The sequence below is a fragment of the Mytilus californianus genome, unplaced genomic scaffold (genome assembly GCF_021869535.1).
Source record: "Mytilus californianus isolate M0D057914Y unplaced genomic scaffold, xbMytCali1.0.p SCAF_9, whole genome shotgun sequence".
NCBI classification, from domain to species: domain Eukaryota; kingdom Metazoa; phylum Mollusca; class Bivalvia; order Mytilida; family Mytilidae; genus Mytilus; species Mytilus californianus.
Window position 1 is genome coordinate 83433647 of NW_026262745.1, and position 17935 is coordinate 83451581.

A 17935-nucleotide genomic window follows, 5' to 3' on the forward strand; every position below is an offset into this window, starting at 1 on the left:
CGAGAGGGCAGACTGTCTGTAATTTTTTAATCCAATTTAATTCAATTATTTTCCGTGATCGTACAAACTTTGAATGAGATTCACCAGGCTGCTTATTTACTACTTCTAAAGGTTGAACTGCTAAATATTTAATAGGATGATTGTGCTTCTTAAGGTGTTGATAAATGATACTTTTGAATTTATTGGGTCTTTTAAAACGATACAGATGCTCTTGAGTGCGTTTAGATAAATATCGTCCAGTTTCACCTACGTACTGAATACCGCATCCCGGTTTGTTTCTATGTTTGTTTGAGACACTAAATATTCTCTATATATTTCAGCAAACCATAAACAATATTTTCTCGTCATTATTGTTCAAGTTAACAATTAGTCCGGAATTTTCAGACGAAGAAACAGTTGATTTGTCAGACTTTTCTCAAGGTAAAATATTCATGAATTTCAAATAATCTGTTAAAAACTGTAGTTTTTATTTAAGGATAAAGAGATTTTTTTCTGCATAAACTTTTATCAATGTATCTCTCGCCATAATTATCATCTGTATACATACAAAATTAAATTTTTATCGATGGTTAAATTTAAGTGCATGCTTCTTATATTTAAACATGCATTCACCTATTATGGAAAGACATGATGCTTAAACCAACACTAGTATCTTAAATAAGATTTAAAAAAAGAAAATTTCACTTAGATACAGCTTTTGTTGTTACTGCCACGGACGTATTGGAATGAGCAAATTTTTTTATTCTTGTATTGTTATTTTAACCTCAAACTCATCGGTACACTGATATTTGAGTTCGAGTCGGTCTAATTAAGGAATTTTGGTTTAATGTCTTAGCTCCTGAATTTGAGTTTGGTTGATATTAAAATGGCTACTCATTTGATTTGTAGCTCCATATAATCTTCTGGCCTTTCGTTATAAATAGCTCTTTGCATGCAGCATATTTTGTTTGTTTCAACTTTGGTTTTGATCTAAAATAGGATATTTCTGTCCTCACGAGGAAGTTGTCTCTTTAGGTTGTAATTTTCAATGAGTGTTTGGTTAAATCATTTGATTGAGCGACAACAAGAAGTTAGACAGGATCTACTTACTTTGCTAAAGCACCTGTTTCTCTGTTTTGCTGGGGACTGTTGTTTAGAAAAAGTAAAATAGACTGTAACACAGAAAAAGTCAGAATTGTGAATTAAATGAAAAAAAAATAAAAATAAAAATGTTTCTCTGATTTAACACAAGAAATAATTTGCAAATTAACACTGTCATACATGTATCATTTGTTTGATAATACAAAATTACATAATTTAATTTCATTTAACATTTGACTACTTAAAAAGTATTTTTATCCGTCTTAAAATATCAACAATGATAGGGCACGAAAAGGACCTGATATGACATGCATTGGTAGTGGTCAATTTTCAACTAGTGTTGGACCCGCAAATTCAAGTACCAACTAAACAATTTACAGTGATAATTGTCTATATGAACAACATATCTTGTGTAAAAAAGTACTTTTGGGTACTAACATGCGCTCGATATTTCCCACTTTTCGTTTGGACCATTAAGTACCCAACACTTTATTATATTTAAAACACCAAGAAGTTAAATTATGCATATACTTATCAAGAAGTTATTATCGTTTCGCCAAATTAAAACTCGCCTGTATTTGGATTATCATCAAGCTGTAAGACATTGAAGTTGGGCATTATTGCTAGATGTTTTGATTTTGTTATGTTGTAAACTGTTTTTATTTAAATTTCAGACATGGCTGAATTGTTTTCTGATGTTTTAAAAGGCGCAAGACAAACACAAAATACACTAGCAGCTGAAGATGAGGTAAATAAATATTACAAAAAGATAGATACATCAGACAAAAGGCGTAAAATTTAAATGATTAATTTTATAGAGTAAAATTAACACTCTGTTTGATGCTATCGAATTCATTCAAACAGATGCAATTTAAAATAAAACCAGCAGGTTTAAATGCATTGTTGAACCTATAAACGTTTAAGAAAGTAAATAAAATCATCTATATTTATCTGTTAAACTGAACTTTAATACCACTTTAATTATCGTTTTACGTAATTGTGGTAAGCAAATACTCAATGTATCTACTTTGATGAATAACTCAAATAAATCGATGTTGTTTTTTAGAAGAGCTTACATTTTTTATCGGGAAAATATGTTTGATATCTATAGAGATATACATGTTATTAACTTGCACCTCAAACAGATGTATAATTTCCAACGATATATGAAAGTAAATATAAGTCTCCTTTTGTTCAACTTTAGGCCTTAAGATATGTACTGTGACAACCCATTACAGTGTTAGTTATTGCAATGTTTATTACTGATTTCAAAAAGACACGTCACGATTTTTTTTACTTGCCTCACCAGGTACGCTCATTTCTGATCAACACATATAAGGGGAAATGACAACTATTACAAGAAAAGACACTACATTCTTTTGTTTTCTCGCAGCGAGAACAAGTTTTAGTATGAATCAAAGAGGTGCAAATTGATTTAATTATTGTTATTTTTGCAATAATTTTACTGAAGTTGATGTCAACAATCAATACAGCTGAAGACAACATGATTGAAATGGTAAATATGGTTCTAGATAAACGAACTAGTGATGAGAACCCTACACCTGTTGCCATAACTACGACTGAAGTTTCTGTGTTAGCTATAAAAGCTAAAGGTGGAAAGTTACCGGAACACTTTTTAACTGAAATTGGTGGACTATCTCTACCATTTTTTGAAACATTTCAAGACAGGTCCCGGAAGAAAGAAATAGTTATAATTGTAAGTCAACGTAATTTTTAAACTAATCAGGGGCCTCGGTGGCCGAGTGGTGTAAGTAGTAACTACTGTAATCACTAGCCAGTCAACACTGAGGTTGTGAGTTCGAACCCCGCTCGTGCGGATGCACTCGACTCCAAACTTAATTGACTAGGATTGTCAGTTTTCCTATCGAAGGTCGGTGGTTTTCTCCGGGCGCTCCGGCTTCCTCCACCAATAAAAACTGGCCGCCACGAAATAGCCCAAAAGCGGTGCTTAAAAGTGGCGTTTTAACACCAAAAATCAAATATAACATGATCACATCAATAGAGTTTCACATTACTGTTACAAACTCATATAACGTGATCATATCAATAGAGTATAACATTACTGTTACAAACTCATATAACGTGATCATATTAATAGAGTTAAACATTTCTGTTACAAACTCATATACCATTATCATATCAATAGAGTTAAACATTACTGATACAAACTCATGTAACGTGATCATATCAATAGAGTATAACATTACTGTTACAAACTCATATAACGTGATCATATTAATAGAGTTAAACATTTCTGTTACAAACTCATACACCATGATCATATCAATAGAGTTAAACATTACTGTTACAAACTCATGTAACGTGATCATATCAATAGAGTATAACATAACTGTTACAAACTCATATAACGTGATCATATTAATAGAGTTAACATTACTGTTACAAACTCATATAACGTGATCATATCAATAGGTTTTATCTTCTTAAACTTGACATTTCATTAACTTTAGAATGCAATGAATATAAAGATAGCACAATTTTGTTTCTTCAACAGTGTTTGTTTATTCGTATACATTTACAGGTATTTGCTTATAAAAGAAGTCCATATCTATACGTGACAAATCCAGAATCTATAGGAAATGGTTCATCAGTCGTTAAAGTCATAATACTGGAAAAGGAAAAGGAAAAGGAAAAGGAAAAGGATATACTCAAAATTGAAGACGAGGATGATCCCTTAGAAGTTACGCTTAGTAATGAAAAGCTAGAACTTGCAAACGAACTGGTGTCTATGACAGAATCCTCAACAGACTCTGGCATCTTTATGAGCTATGTGGACACAACAGTCCCGGCAAACGAATTTCTAATTGAAATTAAGTTAAAATCGTTAAAAATTTGTGATATTTTTGGCAAATATGAAACTTTTCCAGATCAGAGCGATTATGATTTATATGTAAAAACAAAAGGGCGAAGTAGAATTATCTACCGTGATCCATTAAAACTTAAAGCAAGCTATTATAAACAGTCGTTGAAAATAACCTTATTGTCTAATCCAACAAATAGGTATATGAAACCATTAGTTGTAACTGCAAGTTGTGAAGGTATGTATTTATCACTATAGTCATTAAGATTAAATTTCATATACTAGCTCGGATATGGTAATCTGATTAGAAATATGCCCTAATATTCTTAAAATATAAAACTGAACAAACTGAGTAATTGTGATAGTATTATTGATTGATGTGGATGCACTCGGTTTGCTCCGACTTGGGTTCATTCGATACACTCAGGTTTTGTTTTTAGATTCTAAATAAAGTTATGGGATTTGAACATCGGTGAACATCTTTTATGCCTTATTCATTGTTAATATCAAATTAAACCATAAATAATGGCATTCTCTTGTGCACAAAAATGGTTCCTGTCTGATTTTTTGTGAGTAGTATGAGGTGAGAGGTCGTGAGCAAGGAAAGGAAGATACGATGTGGCTGCTATAAATTGTCGTGTATCTATGCACACTTGTTATAAAGATATAACTGTAACGGTTACATGAACCATGATGACGTCCTTAAATACGAACATATTAACATTAAAGATCCAAGGTTCATAAGCCGTTTTGTCACTAGTAAACTGTCAAGGAAATCTTCGTATGAACCAAACTTAGAGGATGTATACTTCATTTGTTGATGACGTGCAAATTTTGCTTAATTGGAATAGAGATTCGACTGTGTTAAAATTGTTAACTAAACTTATATTTCGAACTCATTTGGAACCGACAATGCACACGTTCACTTTAATAAGCAAGACTTTGAATTGGCATTTTAATTCATCAAACTACAGTCTTTGCAAAAAAACGAAAATTAAATCAATGATCGTAAAGAGTTTTCATTCACATGTATCTACTCCTGTTTCAGATGACCGATATGATGGCAACACACGGAAGAAGAGATCAATTTCACTAGGTAAGATGAATACATGAGATACCTGACACATTTTGCTAATATAAGTTCATTGTGTATTTAATTCAAATTTTCATTAGGATAATTTACATTCATTGCAAATACTGATTTGGTCTTAATTGTATTTTCGATTTAGCTGCAAAGAGAACTCGAATCGCCAATATCTATGTCTTTACACGTCATTTTAATAAATCGTCTTAAACAAAACTTGATAATCTGCAGAATTACAAAAAGACGTAATGTATATTAATTATATCAACTGGCGATTCACCAATATTTTCATAAAAGACAGTCGGTCACATTTTTTTATTTCTCTTTCTGAAAAGTCAGTCACGAAAAGTGTCGAGAAAGTCACTTATCTATGAAACTGTTCATGAAGTATAGCAGTTTTAGTAGGTCATAGACATAGGAGATAATGGAACGGGTGGTAAAATGTCTATAGACAAATGTGAATTTAAACGTTTCTATGTGAATCCGAAGATGACCGAAAGAAGCATTTATTTTCATGTAGCCTGATGCGATATGAATTATGTGTTATAATAACTGTTGAACAATTGAATACAGTTTCATTGTCACCGATAATATCTGTCTCAATTTTGTGTGTCATCAAAAATAACTTATAAGAGTATTGGATATTTATTGACCAAGCCATTTAGCAACACGTTACTATCATCCCTTATTGACTGACCGGTATGGTCGAAAATAAAGATTAATGTAGTCAGAATGGGATTAACACTCATAATCATATTTTATACTACTTACAGTGACACATAAGTTCAGAACAAGCTATGTATCCTCTTCCACTTTGTTCAAAACCTTCGAAAACTGGACAGCAAATGAACGCAAAGAGGTAATTGTGATGTAAATTAAAGGAAATTATTTCCGAATGGAGATTATTTGTGTTTCTATCAGGGATAGGGTCATCACTTTAAAATGCAATTGAGTACTAATAAATTACAATTACCTTGCTAATCAAATATAATCGATTAAATTACAATTCCACCTAAATTCAAATGTAATCAATTACATTAGATTACTTTTCTAAATTTTTTGTCCTTGCATAAAACACATTTTTTGTAAAAACAAATGTGTTTTTAATATCATTTATATACAAATGTTATTAAGAACTTCGACTAGAAGCAGGATAACATGCCTATTGTTTAAAAGCATTGATCATCAAGGGTCTTTTCTCTGAAAACGAAATAACATTGTTTTTATTAAAAAAAAATAGATATTGAATATTTATCTATTAGGTCGCACTACTTTCCGATGAACCTTTTTAGATTAGGACGTGACGTTCGTTGAGAAAACCCTGGCGTATTTTTTTTTTTTGGCTCAGACAACGATGACCTTTTACAAAGTCTGAGTAGTAGATGCAAGCAATTGACTATCGTATGAGTTGAGAAATGTATACTCCATACGCAGGTGAAGTTGGTTTATTGCTGCTAAGATGAAGAAAACTAATAATTTCAAAATTGAAATGGTCTCGTTTGTCATAGATTCTGGAACTGAAATAATGTCTGTAGTCAAAATCGAGGTATATGTCTAAAAATGATGCAAACGAAACTGTATCTGTGGTTTCTTTAATCTCTAGTTCAGGAGGATATATTAAAGGGGGCACTAGCTACGAGATATATAAAAAATATTAAACATGATTGTTTTTGTTCAATCAATAATGAAAGTGAAATAGTGAAATAATATATCGCTTTTAGCAGCCAGTATGGTTCAATTTTGTCAAAATAAGATAAGAAACATTGATGATGAATTATTCACTTGCAAGTGAATAATTCGACCTCATTGAATCCGATCCGTATTCATGTGAACTTCAATTTAACCCCTGAGCTAGAGATGGATACCGCATGCTTTGTGCGTGTTCAATTATCTAAATGAAAAGAATGTCAACATTGAAAGTGAAACAAAGGTAAATCATTTGATTGACTGATTCGATCCACAAAAAATCATTCTTATACAGGTAAAAACCATGATTAATCTATAATATGAAATTAAACAGACCTAGAAAAATCGAAATGCACGAGTCTGATATCTATTTATATTTATATTTATGTTTATATCGCTTATATGGCAATCGGAGGTGTTCGGAGGTCAACTCGACAGTTACTTAGATGGCGTGTAGACTAAAATACACACGAAACGAAGCTACATATTATCGAGCCCATGCCCGGTATATTGTTTATTTTAGACTTTTTATGATTTGGATAAATGTTTTACATTGTTATAAATCAAATATGAGAATTTGAGTCAAATCGGTGAACATGAATTTGACTGATAGTGCCCCTTTAATGGAACTCAATAAAAAAAGTTTGGATTGTTAAAGAAAGAAACTTTATCAATACGTCAACGTTTATTTGTTCCGCCTAACAGAAGTTCCCATGGAAACTTTGTTATAAACAAGGCTTGTTTGACCCTGCCGCATTGTGTTTGTGCCTGTCCCGGGTGGGTGGCCTGTGGTTCGATGGTTGTCGTTTGTTGCTGTGTTGTGCGTTTGTTTTTCGTTAATTATTTTGTACATAAATTAGGCCGTTGGTTTTCTCGTTTAGGTTGTTTTGCATTTGTTATTTCGGGGCCTTGTGTGACTGACTGTGCGGTGTGGGGTTTGCTCGTTGTTGAGGGCCGTGCAGTCACCTATGGTTGTTAATTTCTGTGTCATTTGGTGTATTGTAAAGAGTTGTCTCATTGGCAATCATACCACATCTTCTTTTTATAAGGCTATATATCTGTCCCTATTGGCCCAAATATTCTATATCCTTTATTGTGTTAGGAACAAATACTATAATACTTTTTCCAGTGGCAATTTTTTCACAGAATATTTTTTTCCAATTTGAACTTATATTACGAAAGAGCTTCTAATTCATAACAAATATATCTGTATGTGAAATAAAGTGATCTAGTCTCTTTGATATTCTTGTTTCTACAAGTGTCTGAAAAAACTCCGACTCATATAAAAAAAAAGGTTGGCCAGGAGAGGTGTACAGTTGGTTTCCATAGAAATGCCGACAACCTGCTGGAAGGGACATATATTCCTAAATTTAGAATGAGTTTCCAAATTTTATAGCAGAATTTCAATCAAATAATAACCGTATTTTCATTCAAGTCGTGATCCAGTTCAATAGTTCTTGCTGAAGTTGTTGCCCAATAACAGTGAAATTTGCTTTAAAATGGTTTCCCCGTGGATTTGGTTGGACCAGTATATATTTGGAATATCGTTATCTTTAATAAATGTTCTGATTCAATTAGCTATCAGATTGAAATTCATTACTACATCAGTAACACCTTTATTTTTGCTCAATATAGATATAATTGTAAATATTAATGCTGGAAGGAATATTGTATTGCATATGCAATACCCTCAGAAGGCTTGTTCCTATTTAAGAAAGTTGAATGTTTTATGTAATGCGTTTTATAATTTCATGTGTACTTTTCAAAATATTATTCCAGGACTTGAGAACTTCAGACAACCAAATAAAATTCAAAAGTAACTTCCTTGGTGCGTTTTCTGCTGACGTATTTTTCATTCCTCCAAGTGATATAGATTTTTCGAAGATATTTGCCACTTTCACCACATCATTGGTTGATAGCCCTTATGCCTTGGCTGCGATTATTACCATGTTAGTTATTGGTAGTTTACTGACGATAAAATTACGATGGTTAGATATAAGTGATAAAATCATGGTAAGTTTACGATAAGTTTGACCTTTAAATAATGATAGTATTTATAAAAAAAAAAGAACCAACCGAACACCATAGCTGGCTTTCAGTAGTTACAAAAATCTTCTGTTACATACATTTATAGCAATAAAGATCGATCTCTGTAAAGTTCTTCCTTTTGTGAGCTTCGCTTGAAGTCCCTCTTGTTTTGTATACGTTAAATTGTATGTGTTTGATAAAATCATTGATTGAAAAAAATATGCTTAATTTGTTGATTAGTTATTTTCAATTACTTCCCCACTTTTAAAGCATCATATGTCAAAAAAATTAATGAATATGTTGTTTTCGTACATTGAAAATGTAGCACACAAATAATTATGTTTATGTTGGAAGATGTAGGTAAAATAGTATGAGAATACTTTATATTGCTTTCAACATATATCCTGTTTTTTCAATTCCAATTCATGCACCTGTTTATTCTTTTCAATTATCGAAATGACATATTGAATTAATACAATAAACACGTTTCAAAGATGGATATCTTATTTGTCCTTTTTTATTGGAATTCTAGGATAGATTAAATTCAAAATTGTTACAATTAACATAATGCCGTACCTAATTTCTAAAGACACATATTATTGTATCAGTACTATTCTCTATTTTTTTGTTAGTCGATACATTTCCGTTTATTGCTTATCCAGTTTTGTTGTAAACAGTGATATAAAACAATCCAGTTTCATAATTGATTCTGGTTGAACGAGAATACTTTATAATTATTTTATTGTTTTACTTCCAGGGAAAGCTAGCTTAATAATGAATAAATTGTAAATTTTAATTTTACAAGTGGTCATTTAGATAACTCTAAAAATAATTTCAGTGGGAATTTCTTCCTTTGAAAGACAATCCATATGATTTTTCCGTGGTATATTTTGTTACAATTGAAACGTCAGTAAACTCAAGCAGAGAAATGAAATCCTCTGTATTTCTTAATATAATTGGACAAAACGGCTTTTCTGGGACACGCAAAATGGACGACGGGATCCGCAAGGTGAGTACTAATACTCTATAAGCAATTATGTGATATAATTTTTTCATATCATTGAAGGCTTAGCTGTCTCACTCTTTGTTATTTTTCCGCTAATACGATCAATGTACTAATGAATTTAACTGAAGATTTACCTAAACGCTAGATGATGAAAACATATAGACACCTATATATATATATGGCGCGGATAACAAATATGTGTGACTACTCAACCCTTTTATCATCATAAGAAGAGGAAGAAACAAAACAGTTACAAAATTATATTAAATGAAATATGAAACAAGTTTTTTTTAAGCTAATGTATGGAAATTTTGGAAGAGCAAATCATGTCCTTTTGAAAACAATACTACAAGGACTTGCATGATTTACATCATATCTTTAATAAATTGGCCGTTTATAAATAAAGAAATTATAAAGAACCTAAGGTGTAAAGTGTTATTTTTATTTCATTATCTATATGTTATTCCAATGTATGAAGATATTGAAAGATTATAAAGATTTGATAGGATGAAATTAACACACGTGTCATTATAAAACATCGTGTTCCCCTCTGAACATCGTGTCTACATCGCGCGACGTAATGGACAGTATTTTATAAAGTTTGAACTCTTTTAATCAATATCACGTTACGCTAGTGCATGTTCACACTATATATACTTCTTTAGCAGTTGTGTGCTTCTTAAGAAAAACCTGCCCCCAAGGAGTTATAAGGAAAACGACTGAAATGAACACCAAATATGTTTTACGGTCATCATCGCGAATTTGTTGACCTATACAATATATCTGTCTCTACTCATTAGCGACATGTTGTAGCAGTCTTTTATCGTTAAATGTCCTCTTTGTACCTTCCAATGGGGCTTATAATTTAGCATTTGTTTATTAGAATTTCAAGAATGGAACAACATCTCACTTTACAATGAAACTAGAAGAAGACGTAGGACATATACAAAAAATACAGATATGGCATGATAATACTGATGGTCATACGGAATGGCATCTCCGTAAAGTATCTATTATAAAAGCAAATACTCTTCAACGGTAATTATCATATATAAAGTGCTTAAGTGTATACAACATGTACAATACCAGACTCTATAGTGAGAGAACACCCAAGCAAATAAGAAGAATGACATCATTTTCTTACACTCATGTATTTACCATGTTTGCACGGAGTAATTTTTCCTTTGAAAAAGTGATATTGAATGATTAAAATTATTATTCAGTTTACATTTTTTTAAATCTAAATCATAAATTCTAAGCTAGACATCTTATGTTTTTACTCTGTAAAAGTATTACTTTTTGAAACTTTCATAAAAGCAATCTCTCTTACATATCATAGTTTGCAATATAAGAATATTTGTATAACATACTTGTCACATACATTTAATGAATAAATACATCATTCAAAGATAAGCAGAAGAGATATTTTGTATAACCATACCATATTTACATGGCACAGGTATACATTTCTGTGTGGACGAGTTTTATCACTAAAAAGCGAAAATGGACGGATATGGAGCAGCTTAAATGTGTTTAATGAAGATGTGGTCGAAACAGATACATTGTTTTATAACATTAGTCGACGAAAGTTATTTGATGATTATTTGTGGGTTTCCCTTGTCAAAAGACCACAGTTTAGCCGATTTACAAGGGTTCAACGACTATGGTGCTTGACAACGATTCTTTTTCTCTCAATGGTATCATCAGCTATGTGGTACGACATACCAGATGATGAAACGACACAGAGTATAATTTTAGGACCGCTCAAGTTGAATTTCAAGCAATTTTATGTTGGACTTATGTCTGGATTAGTAGCTTTAATACCAAGCATAGTTTTGGTTCTAATTTTTCGAAAAAGGAAATTTCAAGGTGAAGTATGTCAGGGATGTTATATACCATGGTGGTTTATCTTCATTGCTTATGCACTGATTGTGTTATGTGTCGTGATAAGTGGTACATTTGTGTTCCTGTATTCACTTCAATGGGGAGGAGATAAAACCTTGGAATGGATGATATCGTTCCTTCTCTCTGTATGTCAAAGTGTTCTGATACTGGAGCCATTAAAGGTAAAAAATATGTTTTACTGACAGTCAATATTACAAACAATGCCACATAATTTAACATAATGGGAATATTATAATTATCCGTAAATTTGAATATATATATATGTTGTGCTGTATTTAGACCCCTCTACCAAGAAATTTGTTTTGCATGCACACGTATAAAAATTGCGGTTTTTATCCAACGCAATCATAGGTTTGAACGTTGTTTTCAATTGAGACTTGTTTATATTTTTTCGTTTGGGCTGGTATTATTTTTGCCTTCGGGTTTCTATAATCCGTTCATCCTATTTCGATTCTTCAAAATTCATGAGTCATTCCTAAATTGAGGTAAATTGTATAGCCTTCCAAATACCGTTTCGATTCCTAACATCACCGAAGAGACATTAATTGTCGAAATCCGGATATGGTGTACCAATTTTTGCACCTTATGTTTGTGGTATACAATCTTTTCCGCAAGTTTATTGTTTTCTTAGTTTTAACATATTTTATTTGCTAAATATCAGCAAAATGGATGAGACAAAAGTAAATCATACTTATGAAGTCTTCACCATATTACAATACAAGTATATATACATTAATAACATTATGAGCATGCATGTAAAGCGAACAAATTCATTAGATATTATACGAACTATAAATAAAAAGAAGAAAAGAACAAGAAGAATGGAAAAGGAGGAAAAGAAAAAGGATGCAAATCATATTTTCTGTCATGATGACTTAGGTTTGATGGTGATGATCACCCGTGCCGGTAGCAATAACACTTTATGAAGGTACTAAAAATCTGTTAGACCTTTTAATAAAATTTTGAACATGTTTGAAAATTAGGAGATTTTGTTCATTCGAAAGTTCAAGGTCTCCGCAAGTTAATAGTTTAGTATCAATAATAAAGTTATCAGTAAGCCAATTAAGATTGTTAAGATTGTTTTCTGTTTGGTATTAAATTAATAATTAAGATCCATTTTGTTACATCTGGTGATCCGTTTATTTGGCAATCGCCATGGCAGTCAGCAGGGTTTAAGAACATCTGTTGTTTGACCTGCTAGTCAAATGCGTTTTGTTAAAATATACTTTTTCACTTTTTTGGTATTTTGGAAAATGTTGTTTGTGCTGTATTGTTTTCAATTTAGACTTGGTTGTATATATATATATATATATATATATATATATATATATATATATATTAGACTGAATATAACTATCGATATCTCAGAATATTGCGGTAACTAAATATATGTAAATTGTATTCGATATACTGTATTATAAGTGTTACAAAGATTACTAGTATTCACATTATGAGGGAGTATTTTTGTTTTTAGTAGTAACAGAACAAAATCCGTTATAATAATTAATCTATCACAACGCGTATCCATGAAAGAATTGTGCGACACATTTAAGATTTATTGTCAGAATGAATAGCAACCGAACGAACTCATGATTATAAGAATAGTTCACAAGCAGTGATGTTACAGCACATAATTTCATAAACATTATTTTTAAAGGTTTTAATCAAATGGATCAATACATAAATCAGTCCACGTTAATTATGTCATGCAGTCTTGTAAATGACGTATTTCAGGCCATAATGATAGCTGCAGTGATAGCTTGTGTATTTAAACGTGTTGGAAGCAAGGAATTATGCGATCTTTCAACACCAATACCAAGTGGAGACAACTTTAGCAATGCCAACTCAGGACAAGGTGAGCATGTTCATGGGTTTAATTATTTGCCACTAAACTACACCTACTAATTATATTCTTTTTTTCTTTCCTTTTTTGGCCCCGCCACAAAGTAGTCGGGGCCATATAGTTTTTACCCTTATCCGTCATTCTGTCATTTCACAACAACAGTTTTCCGGACTTTTTTCTATACGCCTTCACATATTGAGCTGATTTTTAGTATGTGAATATGAAAAGAAGATGTGGTATGATTGCCAATGAGACAACTCTCCACAAGCGACCAAATGACACAGAAATTAACAACTACAGGTCACCTTCAACAATGAGCAAAGCCCATACTGCATAGTCAGCTATAAAAGACCCTACTGTGATGAGTTACAGATCGAGTTTACGTTTGATTCCGCTCCGCTGATTTTTGTCGAAATTACGGGCTTTGGACTTTGAAAATTTCGTGAAAATAACAGTTACATGGACTTTTTTTTCTAAACGCCTTCACATATTGGACTGATTTTTAGTATGTGAATTTACTATGATGAGTTACAGATCGAGTTTACGTTTGGTTCCGCTCCGCTGATGTGTGCAAATATTACAGTCTTTGGACTTTGAACATTTCGTGAAAATAACAGTTATACGGACTTTCATTCTCAAATTTCTCTTCACTAATGACACCTGCTACGTTACTCTTGTTTTGATACATTGATTAGTCATGCCCAGTGATTAGACAGTTGGCAACTGGGGAATAAGAAATGTGTCTTTTTCTAACCAAATTATGGGTAGTTAACTCCTCTAATCCCATAACGGAGCCGAGTAAAAAATAAAATGAAAAGAGTTTTTTTTTATTGAGGACAAGCGATAAACAAGACTTTTACAGGTAAAGATAACACAAACAGTTTAAAATAAAATAGCACAAAATACAAAACTGAAGACTTAAGCAAAAAAGAGGAAACATTCATTACTATTTATATTGTATACTAAGCAGTGTTAAAATTGAGCTAAACTCGGTGTGGTGTTGTTGTCACAAACACTTGAATTGAACTCTACTACGTTCCCATCATCCCACCCATTCCCCCAATAAAAGATGAATTAGTATATGCCTAAATGATGCAGAAGTTTATAGAGATGTTTTCAATTCAATTATATGTGATGTTCATTTATATATCGTTGCTTCTAGATTACTCGCTTGAATAATTCTCTTGTAAAGGTAATTAAACGATGTACAGATGAGAAATTGTTTTATGTGAAAACAGTGTGTTAACTTCTACATCATTTTGTCTCTGTTGGAGAGTTTGTCCCATTGCCAGTCATACCACATCTCCATATTTTTATATTCATTACATACAACTAATTGAAAACAATTTTACAGTGCGCAACATTTGGTGTGAACCAAACTAAGTGATTTGTTTAAATTTTCACTGTCAGCAGGTTGTAATGATGCATTATTTACATATTCATATAATTGTTTTTAGTTGTGTAATTCTTTACTTTGAAATGATCAATATTTGATATCAGAGTGGGCTCATTGCATTCAAAAGTTCCAAATGATTGTTTTTAAGTTTTCATGATCGTATTTAATAACGATAATTTGAGAACCAAACTAAAATGGCAATATGAACATAAGGAGATGTTATACAACATCCCATCCATAACCCCAACAAATTGTCAACTAAAGATTAATGGGTAAGAAAGAATACTGAACTGATTTACCAAAACCATACGCTGAAGTACGGTAAATATGAATAACTTTTTTTATTTAATTTCAAAAAAGTATTTTATATTGCAACTTATTTAACTTTAGCAACTCCGAAAACAAATGGACTTAAGTTTTCTGTGATCAGTTTGACATGTTTAGTATTAAGAGGGGTTAATTAAATGGAACTAAGTGAACATAATTTGCTTCAGAAGGAATTAATCGTCAACGAAAAAAGACATATTTCCTGAGAATTAACAATTAACTGCAGATTAGTTTCATAATGATTTCTATTGTTTTCCTCTTATAGTTGATGTGTTTCCCTAGGTTTTAGTTTGTAACCCGGATTTGTTTTCTTTTAATCGATTTATGACTTTTGAACAGCGGTATACTACTGTTACCTTTATTTAACGCTTATAACGAAAGCAGTACAATTTCATTATACTGCCTCTGTAATAGAGAGACAGAATATACCAAAGCTATATTCAAACTCATAAAGTCGGAGACAAACCAACAACGCCATGGAAAACTAAAGACTGTGCAAAACACCCCAGGGTTCTTTCGGGTGTTCCGGAAAGGATGTAGATCCAGTTCCACATGTCGTTCCGTCGTGTTACTCCTATGAAATACGTTGTATGTTATATGAAGTGATTAGGCATCAGGCAATAGCGAATTGGTTATAAATTTTTATCCTATACTAAGACATCACCAATTTCTCATTGGTCAGGAAAATTTTAGAACTATAACACTTTTTTCATGCCAAAGTATAGACAAGATTGGTACCGCAAAAAGACAAGATTGTAACCTTGAAAAAAAGAGATTAAAAATTAAAACCAAAAAACCAAAAAAACAACACAAAACTAAGTGCAAGCAAACCCCTTTTAAACAAAACGGGTGGTCTCAAGTGCTCCGTAAGGATAAGTAGATCCATGTCCACATGTGGCACACGTTGTGTTGCTCATGTTAGTACAAACTTGGTGATAAGTCTAATTGTAAGCAGCAGCCCTGTAACAAAGAAAATATGATAGAAAACTCATGCTCTTGAATATCGTATCAATTTTGAGATATATCCACAATATGCAGGCGCTATATATATTTCCTAACCCAAAGTGATGTCGATTGTTTCAAATCTTTTTAGTTTTATTTAGAGATTCTGCTTTGATTAGCAAATATTGCACTGTTAGTAGATATAGGAAGATGTGGTATGAGTGCCAATGAGACAACTCTCCATCCAAGTTACAATTTATAAAAGTAAACCATTATAGGTCAAGGTACGGCCTTCAACACGGAGCATTTGCTCACACCGAACAGCAAGCTAAAAAGGGCTCCAAAAAATTACTAGTGTAAAACCATTCAAACGGAAAAACCAACGGTCTAATCTATATAAAAACGAGAAACGAGAAACACGTATGAACTACATAAACAGACGACAACTACTGTAATCAGATTCCTGACTTAGGACAGGTGCAAACATTTGCAGCGGGATTAAACGTTTTAATGGTACCAAACCTTCTCCCTTTTCTGAAACACTAGTATAACATCACAACATAGAAAAACACACTATAAAATATCAATTGGAAGGCTTAACTCAATCAAAAAATGTAAATTAACACACAATGAACGAATAAATTTGACCTGTGACACCTGAATGCAAATACACAGTTAATAAAAAAATTACAAGGGATAAATAATTTAAGTCAAAAGTAAATAAACAGGTTTAAACAAAGTAAAGTATGATATCACTGTGAAATGTCAAACAATTTTTAGAAAATCATCACTTTTGAAGAAACCTGCGTCATATTATACACAGGTAAATGAAAATAATTTTGTTGTTAAGTATACTTCTTCTTCTGTGTGTATAAAATCTTCCGTTTAGGAATACCAAGAAATTTCTTTAATATCAATAAAACAAATCTAACACTTAGTACATATGGGGTGAATATCAACAATAAAACTATACAATTAGTGCTAGATAAAACTTCCTGTACAGGTCCAAGAACAGCATCTAAGGAAAAATGAAATAATTTTGATGTTCATAGTACGAAGAAGTGAAAATTTGTAGTAATACCAAATAATCAAAGCTGGTATATAGACAAGATCCATGTTAACATTAAATAACAAAAAAGCATTACAAATAGTATCAACAGGTCAAATTAAAAAGAAAGTACGATTTGAGAGTACTCGCAGTTACTGACAGCTAGTTAAAAGCCAAAACAATTAATAATAAAAAATCATGCATCAGAGACTGTTGTATGTTTTATTACAGATGTACATATGGAGGTCAGCACAAAGAATGACCACAATAGAGCTGAATATCCCCTTTTTCCTGGCAATCAAAATGAGACCAAAGAGCAAATACTTTTCCGTAAAACTGTTCAATTAGACAAAAGACTATGGGCCAAAACACGCACTTGGATTGGAATATTTCTTTATGTGACACTTATTGCAGCAATATGTTCACATAATGATGTTTCCTCTGCATATCTGCAAAACGAACATATTTTAAATACTCTCTCTACGATCAATACGGTAAGACATTTAAAATGTGTTTTAGGTAATTTTCAGTCTTGTTTTCATGTTACAAGTTGTCATGCGTTATTTTTTTGGTCGATTTAAATTCACGGCATGGTTTAAAAAAAAATAAAAGATACAAAACCAACTTAACTGAATAGATATCAAATTCATGAAAATTGCCCGACCATATATTTTTTATAAAAAATAACAGAGTCTGTACCAGAAAACGCAGTCGAACATGAAAAACGAAAATGGAAGCGTTGAGCACA

The 17935-nt window shown here is 31.8% G+C and overlaps 1 protein-coding gene across 1 annotated transcript in view; it reads left to right on the top strand.

The window, feature by feature from the left end:
• Positions 1-326: 326 nt before the first annotated feature.
• The window catches only part of LOC127715836 (polycystic kidney disease protein 1-like 2), an 84561-nt gene continuing 66952 nt past the window's right edge, over positions 327-17935 (top strand). Inside the window, exons 1-12 of the mRNA XM_052221970.1 lie at positions 327-420; positions 1755-1828; positions 2552-2797; positions 3644-4160; positions 4971-5018; positions 5780-5865; positions 8472-8705; positions 9559-9729; positions 10610-10764; positions 11186-11792; positions 13366-13486; positions 17419-17681. Of these exons, the coding sequence (XP_052077930.1) occupies positions 1757-1828; positions 2552-2797; positions 3644-4160; positions 4971-5018; positions 5780-5865; positions 8472-8705; positions 9559-9729; positions 10610-10764; positions 11186-11792; positions 13366-13486; positions 17419-17681 (2520 nt within the window). The 5' untranslated portion in view covers positions 327-420; positions 1755-1756. The remainder of the gene's footprint in view (positions 421-1754; positions 1829-2551; positions 2798-3643; positions 4161-4970; positions 5019-5779; positions 5866-8471; positions 8706-9558; positions 9730-10609; positions 10765-11185; positions 11793-13365; positions 13487-17418; positions 17682-17935) is intronic.